Source organism: Camelus dromedarius, chromosome 2, assembly GCF_036321535.1.
Source record: "Camelus dromedarius isolate mCamDro1 chromosome 2, mCamDro1.pat, whole genome shotgun sequence".
NCBI lineage: Eukaryota > Metazoa > Chordata > Mammalia > Artiodactyla > Camelidae > Camelus > Camelus dromedarius.
The window spans coordinates 29,948,252-29,960,489 of NC_087437.1; the positions used below are offsets into that span (position 1 = coordinate 29,948,252).

General features: G+C 35.5%; 1 protein-coding gene across 2 annotated transcripts in view; it reads right to left on the bottom strand.

Annotated features, from left to right (window-relative positions):
• Positions 1-3,802: 3,802 nt before the first annotated feature.
• Positions 3,803-12,238, bottom strand: part of DHX36 (DEAH-box helicase 36) — a 42,840-nt gene continuing 34,404 nt past the window's right edge. The window contains exons 19-25 of one of the 2 annotated variants that reach the window (XM_010986537.3): positions 12,003-12,089; positions 10,978-11,061; positions 8,490-8,589; positions 8,304-8,394; positions 5,675-5,795; positions 4,868-5,020; positions 3,803-4,475 (exon numbers count right to left, since the gene is read on the bottom strand). In XM_010986537.3, the coding sequence (XP_010984839.1) occupies positions 4,290-4,475; positions 4,868-5,020; positions 5,675-5,795; positions 8,304-8,394; positions 8,490-8,589; positions 10,978-11,061; positions 12,003-12,089 (822 nt within the window). In that variant the 3' untranslated portion in view covers positions 3,803-4,289. The remainder of the gene's footprint in view (positions 4,476-4,867; positions 5,021-5,674; positions 5,796-8,303; positions 8,395-8,489; positions 8,590-10,977; positions 11,062-12,002; positions 12,090-12,238) is intronic. The other variant, XM_064492135.1, reaches the window with a different exon arrangement.

The following is a 12,238-nucleotide window of genomic DNA, read 5'->3' on the forward strand; positions in this document are numbered from 1 at the left end:
TAAATGAAAGCTCTGCCAAAATGAATTTTATTTCCCACCAAGCTGCCTTCATTGTGTGAAGGTAACATATTCTGCACGGACTCAGAAATATATCATTCATTGTCTTAAAAAATTACTTGAAAAAAATTACTTGAAAATTCATACCAGACCATCAAGACATGAATCACATCCTACCTAGAAAATGGGCAGTCACAGTTTAAAAGACGTTCCCTTACTCTGCAGGCCCGGTGGGACCCTGACATCTGTGGGAAAGGCCGGCTCTGCGGCGCTTCCACTTCAGCCGTCCTCCTTCGCCCCCACGCCTTTACACTGAGGTGTTTTCGCTCATGCCCTGCTGTTCCCCTCATGGCGGATGTGCAGCACCTTGGCATCATGACCACCTAGAACTGGTGCTATTTATTCCCTTCTGGCACTTGATAGCAGTGGCTTAACACTTTAGCCAACTGAACTAGCCAACTGAAGAGTGGCACATTTTGCCATTTTCTAATCAATGAACTTACGATTTTCTGCACCTCTAAAATTCATAAAGAATAATCCCCTCTCTAATCAGATAAATCCTGGAAGTCCCAACTACTTGATACAAGGCGGAAAATCACAACATATAAGTAAGTATACGACCAAGGAAGACAGCAAGTAAGCACATGAATACACTCATCACTGATCATTACAGAAATACAACATAGAACCACAGTGAGCAATGACTCCACATCCACTAAAGGCCAAACTTAAACAACAAAAAATACCAAAGTAGGGGTGAGAACCTGAAACCCTTGAGACCATAATATATTGAGGATAGGTATTTAAAATGGTACACCCACTCTGGAAATCAGTTTGGCAATTTCTCATAAAGTTAAACACACTTACAATGACAACAACCCTAATCATAGGTACTTACCCAAGAGAAAAGTAAACATCTATCTACACATAGACCTGTGTACACAAGTTCATAGTAGCTTTATTTATAATAACAAAAAACCTGAAAATAACTCAAATGCCCACCAACCGGTGAACGGGAAAACTAGCTGTGGTGTAACCATACAATGCAGTACTACTCAACAAAAAACGAACTGCTGACACAGGTAGCAACGTGTACATCTCAAAAGCATTATGTTAGTGAAAGAAGCTGGACACGAAAGACTGCATATGGTTCCATTTATCCAAAATTCTACAAAAGGCAAAACTAGTGATCAAAAGCAGATCAACAGTTGCCAGTGGGTGGAAGAGGGAGCAGAGGACTGACTGCAAAGGGAAACAAGGGACATTTTTAGGTGATAAGAATGTTCTGTATCAGGATTGTGATGGTAGCAATGACATGACTATATATTTGACAAAATTCATAGAATTATACACTATAAATTGGATACTTATATATAAAACAGCATCTTAAAGCTTATTAAAAGTATGTAACAGTGGTAACATGTTTTTTTTTATTATGTAGTATTTCCAAATATTCTACAATGAGCATGTACTGTTTCTAATTCAGAAAATGCCACATAAAACTAATGAGCATATTATAAATATATGGTTATACCACATGATCACAATTACTTAAAAATAAACATACATAAACTCAGAGCTAAAAGAGGGGAATGAAAATTACCATTTACTTTGGGTAATGGAGTAATAAATAAATTCCTCCTACACTTTTCTAGGATTTCTAGCTTTTAGGGTGGATTTTGTTTTAAAAATGAAGAAGGGAAAATCACTTGCAATAATTGGTATATGTATACCTAAAGCTTTTGCCTAAGTTAATGAATTAAGGTGTCACATGAACTTACCTTTCAAAGACATTTTTTAAAGATTATTCAGTGGATATTTTATTGCTTTCGTTTTTTTCCCCCATAAGGTTCTGTTTCAGGGTTATTTTCTCAGGAGTCGTCCTTGGTATCAGAATGGTGAGGCAAATAGATTTTTCTTCTTAATGTCTTATTCTTTAAAACTACCGAATAACAAAGAGTTCTCAGACAGGGAATACATTTTTCACTAACACCCTATTCTGTAAACAAAAGAAACAACATAAATAGCACCTTCAGTTAAAATTTCCATCCTGATTAGCTGTACAGAAGACATAAATTGAGGGTGATAATAACTGCTTTAATCTCTCTGAGTAGCTCATCCATTAAACAATTATTCAGGAACAGTTTCCCCATTTATGGAGATTAAATACTGGTTTGTGAACACAGAACAAATTAACTAGTAATTTGTTTTTATAGATTCTTTAAATGCTTTCTGCCAAAACTGTTTTGGCTGACGCACTGGATTTAAACTGGATAATAAAAGCAAGCCAAAAAAAAAAAAAAACCCAAAAACATAAACATTCTTACAGAACAAATAGGACCTAATGGTCACCTTGAGTTTAAGGGCAAAACTAACATGCTACAATATGTACAATGCAAGAAGTCAGTGAGAGAAACCATTTTTAGGATGCTAGCCAAGAAAATGGACTTAGGACACACAAATACATTCAAAATCTTGGAAGGCGGTGTTAGGTTGACATGCACGCCCAGAAACAGGAGCAGTACCTGAACCAGTGCTGTTCAGACCATTGTAGCATTAGCCATCAGTCCCAGTCACTGTCTGACTGCCCTTTCCTTTGGCTTCTCTGCACTTACTGGAAGGCACAGTAAGATGTGTAGTTTGAAGGGTGCAGCAGGATGTGCTTCCTCTGTTTCTTTTTGCAGTTGTCCCAGGACTACAACTTGTACAGCTTTTCTCAGACCTACGGGTCCAACAGTCAGATCACAAAATAAATGGTAGAAACAGGCCTCAGCAAACAAAACTTGAGCGATAGTATAGGTTTCAGTTCATGTGCTTTCTGCCAGGTCTTACAAAAGACTCTACTAAAAGTGGCTAAAACAGTGATGGATTTATCAAGTCAGAGTGAAGTCCATGCACAGGGCAGTTGTAGAGATGGGTAATTTAGCAGCTCACTGGCGTCATCAAGGACTCACCTGCTCACTGGGCCAACCTCGTGATCCTCAGTTGCCTGCAACAGCTCCAAGTGCCAGATTCAGACAAGACAGTGTCCAAAGGAGGAGCGCAGCGTTTCCTCCTCCAAGTTTCTCTATCAGTGAGGAAAATCTTTCTCAGAGGCCCCTTGCAGAGCTCTTCTCAGCCACCACTGGCCAGGACAGGTTCACATATTCATGCCTCATCAGCTACTTTTAAGGGGAGTAAGACCATGCGTGACTGGTTCAGAACAATTCGCTTCACACTTGGGGAAGAGGGTCCACATCACTGAGCACAAGGCCACACAGAGAGGGGACACACGAACAAGCAAGCAGGAAGAGAGGGACAAAATGGCTGTTGTACAGCACCAACAGTATCTGTCAAAATCTAACACAGACGGCTGAAAACATACAGTCTGTGTCACACTGGCTTCCACTGGCTGAGAGGGTAAAACAGCACTTAGAGCATGGGGGAAAAAGTGTAACATAATGGACTATTATTAAAAAAAAATTCCAGAAGCCAGTAATAATTTCAATTTGTTGAGTACACAATACATGCCAGACACTAGTCCATGCAACTTTACATATGTTAATATATTCAATCCTCACAATTGTTACTTGTATTTTACAGAGGAGGAAAAGAGAAGCCAAATAATTTGCCTAAGACATCTAAGTGACAGAGCTAAAATGTGAACTTTAGGTAGTCACTAGGCTCCAGACCCATGCTCTCAAGTGCTATCTTACACAAGACAGGGCGATGTAAAAGAGCACAAATATATTCTAAAAAGATAAAAACAAAAATCAAATAAACTAAGGGATAGGTAGAGATGCAGAAACCAAGCTAAAAAACTAGCTGAGATTTACACACTGTACATTTTATTAAATACTGGGCTTTATTACAACAAATTAATTTCCTTCTGATAGAAGTTTCATTAAAAAATGTAGATGTGGTCAAATTCTGATTTGACACTGCTTTTTGGCTAACCATTCTTTTTACTGGTTCTATACTCAGGCATTATGGGTAGAAAGATCAATTTTTTATAACAGAACAAAGGCATTTCTCAAATGGTACAACATTCAAAATATATGAGAAATACTCTCAAAATGTGGACATGACCACTATAGAGTATATGATCAGAGAATGTATTGTTTTTTATGGCATATTTATAATAGCTACAGATAACACTGTTAACTCATGCACATTAAGTCTTTACTACCTACTGAAAGTTTCTACCTTACACATGAGAATGCATGTCCCAGGGTTTGGCATCTAGCCAAAAGGCAAACCAAGATGGAAAAATGGCCGTCAAACTGGGTTTTCAGGCCACCACAGGAAAGCCGTCAGCTGTAGTATCCCTCCTGGAAGCGTGGAGGCAAGTTCCTGGGAGTCGCTTTTTCCTGCGTTTTGATCAAGTCTATGATGGCTGAGAGTACCGCACAGTCTCTGGATTTAGTGTCCTTCCAGTCTACAGGGTGGGGACTTTCAATCTTCTCTTGCAGAAGGATATCGAGTTCCTTTCTTAATTCCTAAAGTTGAAAAAATTACACTTGTTCAAAAAAGGCAGATGAATACCAAACAATGTAGTAAATAAAAGTGACTTTAGCAGGTACAAGGAGTTTCATAAACTAGTATACAAAAAACTGAAACATTTAGTGAGCAGCTAACTAAAGTGTGGTTATGAACTTAGGTAAAGTCAAAAAATTCAAACTTCCATCACACTAAGCCATTTAGAATGGCTGGTCCATAACTATCTCAAAAAACAGTTCAGAAAAAGTATGAATCTACTTCTCAACACAATTTGCTCTGTTGAAATAAAGAAATGTTTAATGTAACACATATAATACTTGGAAGAACAAAACCACAAGACCACATACTAACTTGCACGTAGAATCAAAGACAATCACGTTAAGTCAGTCACCTTAACAAGATGGGCAATTCTTGCTGGAGACTGAAAGATAATCCATTCGTCAACAGCAATAGTTTCCTGATCGTTATCCTTCTGGATGGAAATATCACCTCCAAAGAACAAGAGACAGTATGGGGAGACTTCTGTGCAGTCATACAAGTATATCTATAGTGAGAATTAAGGCAAATTAATACATTAAGGAAACCGGAAGGATTATTGCCAAGTTAATGCAATAATATCACTAATATCAATCTATTAGCGCTTTCTTTCTAAAACAGGTACTATCCTATAGGCGTAATTACAGAGACTAATTTTGAAGAAATACCATTTTAAACAAGTCATTCTTTATTACTTCAGAGAACACAGGAGTTTTATGCTTTTGTTTCAATTCAAACAACAGTACTATTCTTTAAACAAAATATTTTCTGAGTGGTAAAACTAAAACACTAATGTCTCTGAAGTTATTTTTATTTATATGTAAACAGAATCCCACTTAATATTCTGACCAATATGTATAAGGTATATTGACAGGCCAATAAAATTCTTTGTACAGTGTAAACTCTTGTATACCATAAAATGCCAGTATTTCTTGAAAGCAGGCTTTGAAAGAAAAGTATCAAATAACTGTCCCAATTAAAGTACAAAGATCCATCATGACAGACCTGCACATGAATAGTACAGACCTGCCTGAAGAAGTTACAAAATTAGAAAAAAAAATTTTTTTAAGGGACAAATTTTCTTTATAATTATGAAAACTATACAATTTAAAAAGTACAAGGCTGTTTTTCAGATCCATGATTATTTTACACATTCGCTTACACTGCTTGTTCTCATCTTCAGGTGATAGATAAGCCAGTTGTAGTGAAACTCCGTTTGCTCCACATTAACAGATTTAGGATGAATAGCAACTAGTCCGTCGGTTTTTGTGTAAACCTTTACCCTTTAAAAAAGTTAAAATGTAGTTAAAAAAAAAAATTCTGGAGTATTCCAAGCCAATCCCAGAATCAACATAAACTCCACAGATGAGTTTAGTTTATTTCTGCAATATAAATTCTCAAACTTATATTTGAGGAAAGAGAATTTTTACTTTTATTAAACATGGAAAAATATCAGCTAAATATAAATATGCTAAATCATACAACAAATTCTCTTCTCACAGGTATAATTACTCAACATATTAGAGAGGTAACAGAATATTCCCTAATTTTCTTACTATATATTCCACTAAAGGACAAAGAATGAAATAAATACCTGAGGTAATTCTAAGTGATTCAGACCAAGAGAATAGTCTATACATTTTACTGTCCATCATGATACTGATAAATAGCCCTCAATTTACAGAATAGGTCAGTGAAATGATCAATTCAAAAATTTCACAGGTTATGCACCCAGGCAAATGTAAAATAAAAAATGAAGGATTTTGTTTAAAAGGGATTTTAGCTACAACTGATTCTTAAAAACTTATTCTAAAATATGTTTTAAATGGTCTCACATTCATTCAAACCCTCCAATTTCAAAACAGGAATACTTGGAATAAATGCACACAGCTCTGGTTCACTTGCTCCATTCTTAGAGGTCTTTCCTTTGACAGTCATAAAAATTTTTACCTCAATTTGCGGGAGTCTTTAATAAAAATTATCCAGCAGGCAGATGTCTGATGGTTATATAGTCAGTGGTAATTACAGCATTAAGCTGATAATCCATTCATTCTTCCTATTTGCTTTTAAGAGTATCTTTTTCATGGTTCTAGGAATCTATAATAGTTCTACCAAAATCATGAATCAGTCATGAACCATTATTCAGAATAAAATCAGCAATTATTTTTCCTCACTGCACAATTTATCCAATGCCATCCTGCAACCCTACATCACTAGAGCAGTAGGGTTTGGCACACTTTGTACAGGACCAGAGAAAAAGTATTTCAGGCTTTGTGGCTCTGTCACAATAACTCAACTCTGCTAGCGTAGCTGGAGAGCAGGCACAGACAACACGAATGAACAGGCACGGCTGTGTTCCAACAAAAATTTATACAAACAACTTTGTGGCCAGTGTGCTTATGCCAGAATGTGCTGACCCCTGGACTAGACCAAAGCAAAGCATCAATCCAAAGAAAACTACATTTTTTTTATAAGCCTTCCTAGGACAGCAGAGGGATATATAAACTGTTTGTATTTCAAGGAGTCTCCCTGTTAAGCTACCTGTAAACTTAGGGAAAGGTATGAAGGAGGATCCGACAAAGTACTGATGTCAAACAAAGTACTCAGATAACTTAAAATGCGGATAATCCAGCCACATGATTAAAATTCATTTTACCCATAATCTCATACCTGAGAACAGGGTCTCAACAGCAGCATTCTTGACTTACTGACTTCTCTGCTGGGGGGACTGTCCTGTGCACTGCAGAATGCTTAACAGCATCACTGGCCTCCATTTACTAGAGGCTAATGGTACTTACTACTCCTCCAGCTGTAAGAACCGTGCCTGCAGGCATCATCAAATGTCACCGGGGAGGCAAAATCACCCAGGCTGAGAACCACTGCACTAGAGCAATGTCTGCACCCTAATCTTTGAGGTCTTTATTTTTTTGTGTTCATAGAACATCCAACTTTTTCATTTAACATCAGTTCAAATGTTTTATACGTTAATATACAATGTTTTTATATGCCTATTTAACAGAAATGCCATATAATATGGTCTTATAAAACCATCATTTCCCATTGCTACTAGACATCTACGTTGTTTACAATATACCTTTCACAAAACATTTGGAAATTACTGCCTTAGAACATATTAAGTTAAAATGTCACGTATGAATCCACTGGGCCAGTGACTATTTTAACGACTGCGGTTACTTATTTCTAACCTAGAGTGTCTTCCAAAAGGGTGGCACCAATTCACATAGCACTAGGCATTTGTGACTTCCAGTTTTTTTCTCACTAGAATGAGTTCATTTACTGGGCAAAAAATACGCCTTATTGTTGTCTCCAACTACTGCTGAAGCTGACTCTACTTGTATATATATTTAAAAGTTACATTTTATTTCTCAAAACAGATTTCATGAAATTGCCAATTTTATTCAAAGAGCTAAAGTACAAAATTATCTGTTTTGTAAGAGGGGAAAAAAATCCTGAAATAAAATCTACTCTAAGCAGTGTCCACCCAGGCACTGGTTTTTAACAGCTGCCTTGCTCTTCTCGTATTACACTGGTGTTGTATTTTACTGACATTCTTTGTGAATAACGAATGATGGAGAGCTGACTGCAGGGATGTGCTGAGGGGAAGTGATGCCTGTGTTAAACAGTGAGCCCTCTCTTAAACGACCAAAAGTAAAGAACAACACGGCCAAAATACGACTAAGAACAAATGTACAATAGAAGTCCTGTTGCATCAGAAGATTTCAAAAGTTTGAAAGAACTAAAAGTAATTCATAATAATCTTCAATGCTTACATTTTTCTTTTTTTACCCAGATTTAGTCGGATTTTAGCAACTTTGGGATATAAACCAGCACAGATGACAGCTTTAATTATCTTCTCATTATCTATTGGGGGTGGGAAGGTAGAGGAAAAAAAAAGTAAAATACTGACACAACTGACAACAGCAGCAAGTTTACTTACACTGTATTTTCTGCTTTACCTGAATTTATATTAGATTTTGGATCTTTAGGATTTCTACTGCTTACAAATCCAGCTCCAAGAAGATGCTCAGCAAACTGCCCTTTCATGTTATGCAGCATCTAGGGAGCAATGGTAACAGACAGAACTAGAATACCTTTCACACAGATTTATAGGGGTTATAAAGCATGTACTCATAAATAAATTTAGCTATAAGCTTTCTCTGCTTTATAAAAGTTCTGCAAAAATGTGATTATCTTGGAGCAGGGGCTGGTAAACTACAAGATTTATAAAACCTTGTTTTTATCAATAAAGTTTCACTGGAACAAAGCCACTCATTCATCTATGTATTATCTACAGTTGCTTTTGCACTGTAATGACACAGGTGAGTGTTCCAACACAGACCATATTTACTGTCTGAGCTTTTATAGAAAAGGCCTGCCTGATGTAGGGACTAACTGAATATTTAATGATTTTTACTCCATTTTGCAAAAAGATTAATTTTCAAAATTGCTTACCACCTTGTATTTTGAAAAAAATACAGAAAAGCATAAAGAAAACAAACAGCATCTATATAGGTACTACTGAGAATTAACTACTCTTCCATCCTGGCACAAATACTTAAGACCTGTCTCTTGCTTTGTTTCATTTTTTAAGAAAAATCACTATTTGGGTAAAAATGACACATGGCTCATTATAGTAAGCATTCATGTAACACAGAAAAATACAAAAGAAGAAACTTCCCTACACTCAATACTGTCAGAAATTAAGTAAATAATATTGCAGACACTTATTATGCATATAGACTGACAAAACAATTAGGCAGAAATCCTATCCTAAAAATGGGATAATAGAACAGAAACTATTTTTATGAAAGTATTAAAGTTAATTTTAAAGAAGAAAGTTAAATAGAAATGAAACAGAACTAGCTGACTTATATTTTTATAATCACAAAAGATACTTAACAAAGGATCCTTATGAGCTTAAGAGATTATGAAACATAAAGTTGGTCATACTTAAGTATACACCTGTTTCACGAATTGTGACTTTAGTTTCCCCACCTAATTTCTCTTAAAACTGACTCTCTAGTCCACCTCCTGATTTTTATTACCATTATTTTACATTGTTCAGGATTAATAACCATTACAACCTATTCTGTATCTGTAATGCCCAATACTCTTTATATTTTTTCTGTATTTGAATCATCTCAGTGTACACCCCCAGCTGACTAAGCATGTGCTCTCCACTCCTGAATTCTTTTTGATTCCTTTCTCAGCAGGCCACACTTCAGTCTTAGCTTATGGGTGCGGTATTTCCAGTGCTTTCTTGAATGCCTGTCATTTTTCTTCATACTTGGAATTAATATCTTGCCTGGACATAATATTCTCAAATAACACTTGGATTTAGCTATCTTTTCATACTGTAGTTCATTTTTTTCTATTTCAGGAAAAATGTTCTTCCACATATCTCTGAATACATAGTCAATTACACTTAAATTTGCTATGCAGAGACTCCTATTAACTTCATGATGGGTCAGTCCTGTCTTCCTGCTTTGTGGCTGCATCTATAAACTGTGATTATCTCAAGCCTTTCTTCTATGGCAGTATTTTGCTTTAAAAGTCTTCTTTGGTCTTCAATTTGTCTTCTTAGCTCAGCAGTCTTTTCATTCATTCTATTGGTTTATTTTCTTTGTTTTACTGAACTCACATTCTTAAATTGTTCCTTACTATGAAGTTATATTTTCTGTTGAGGTATGTCGGGTTCTATTCTTTTTTTCCATTGTCTGTATCATCTTTCAAAGTAGTCATGACCCTTCTTTTCATTTTGTTACTGTTTGGGCACTTTTGGTTAAATATGCTAGATTCTGGATTCTTTTACCCCCCAGAGATGTGTTACGTGTCCAGTAGAGGGTTCACGCCATGTAGCTGGAGTGTACCTGTAACGGGGTAGACGGAGGATATTCTGACACCCACTGCCTTGAGATCACTTCTCCACCAGTTCAATGAGTCTGAAGTCTGGTGTGCACCTGCGCTGCTTACATTGTTTACTTTCTTCTGTTTCATCAATGCCTCCTGTTCAGTGTTTTCTTGCTATATACTAAGTCAGTTAAAGATTAAAAAAATACCTACTCAAAAGTTAAAGAAAAGACATCCGCCTTGATATTTTAAAATAGATGTTAGGAGTATTAGTGAAAAATTTCAGAATGAATCATTAAAATGGCAACTAAAGGGTGGGTACAGGAACAATAAACAAGCCTCTCTGTGTTTTCCTGCTAAACCCTGGACTCATTTCTTTTCTTAGCTATTAGTTTTTTATTATGTTATGTATCTTTTCTTATTTTGTTGTAGTTGATTTAATAAAGATTCCTTCTATTATTCTATATAATAATACAACTTCATTAGACAAACTCACATAATTAACTTTTTGCTACAGATCTGACTACACAAAATGGATACATATATCCTCTAATCCAACATATATGAGAATCACTTCAAAACATTCACCATTACCTGCAGTGTGTTTGAAGACAGAAAATACTCCCAGCAATAGTCTTTTTCATATCTGAAACCACGTTGTCTAGCTTCTTCCCAGCCCTATGGGGCAAAGAAATGAAGAACAGTATTGATTTTGTTCCGCAAAGCAAAGACGACTCAGTAGTTTGTCTTTATTTTGGTAATAATTTAATCTTCTACTGATATTTCACTCTCTTTGGTAAAAAATTAAAAGAATTTTGAAATTAGCAAACTAAAAAAACATAAACTCCTCATAATCCTAGTCATTAAGAGATAATTGAAACTGAACTTGCAGACCTTTCTTTATACAAATGAGCACAAGTTACACAGTACTATATTCTGCACTTTACATAAAATGGCATCATTCTGCATGTATTAAACAAAAAGAACTCTGTTGAACAAATCTCATTGCTATTATATATTTTCAACTTCACAAATATATTTTTGTTTTGTTTTGTTTTAAGCTAGAAGAGGAGGGAAGATGAGAAAATACCCAATAAGCTCAAAGGAAAAAAATATATACAAACTTTCCCATAATAGGTAGTAAAAAACTGAGCCTAGAACTACAGTAAAAAGATACCGTCCCTATACACCAAATTACATTTAAATGTTGCAAAGATGGATGATCAATGTTTACTTTCAATAAGCCTGACTTTAATAGATGTCTCTCTATCCTGCACAGTGTACATGAGTGTGATACTCTATCAAAACATTAAATCCAAATACAGGTATAGTTTATTGATGAACAGAAAGGGATCTTCTGTCATGAATGCCAGTTAAGACAGACACAAATGAATAATAGCAAATAAAATTTTAAACCAAGTTGTTCACTTGTTCTATTGTTATCAAAACACAAAATTGTTATCAATTTTTTCCAAAAGGGTAAATGTAATAAGCTACCACAAAATTAAAAAATGATGTGCAATTTTTTTCAAATGTTCACCTAATTTTAAACATTCTCATTTGACAGTTTATTTCTGATGATTAAACTAGTTTTAAAAAGTGAAATATATTCCTTTTACCTCAAATGCATTTACGACTGTCAGGTGGTCACTTTTAGTATCCTTTGCCAATTCCTTTCTTCTTGCATCTGCAACTTTTTCTTTTCCCTTAAAACAAATGAAGGCAGCTTAAATTGCTCTTATGGTATATAACAGAGAATTGCATTCTAATAAAAAGCTAACAAAAAATGTACCCAAGCAAACAACTATCCTGCATATCTAAAAATACCTTAGCCTTTTACGGGTATCTTTCTTAC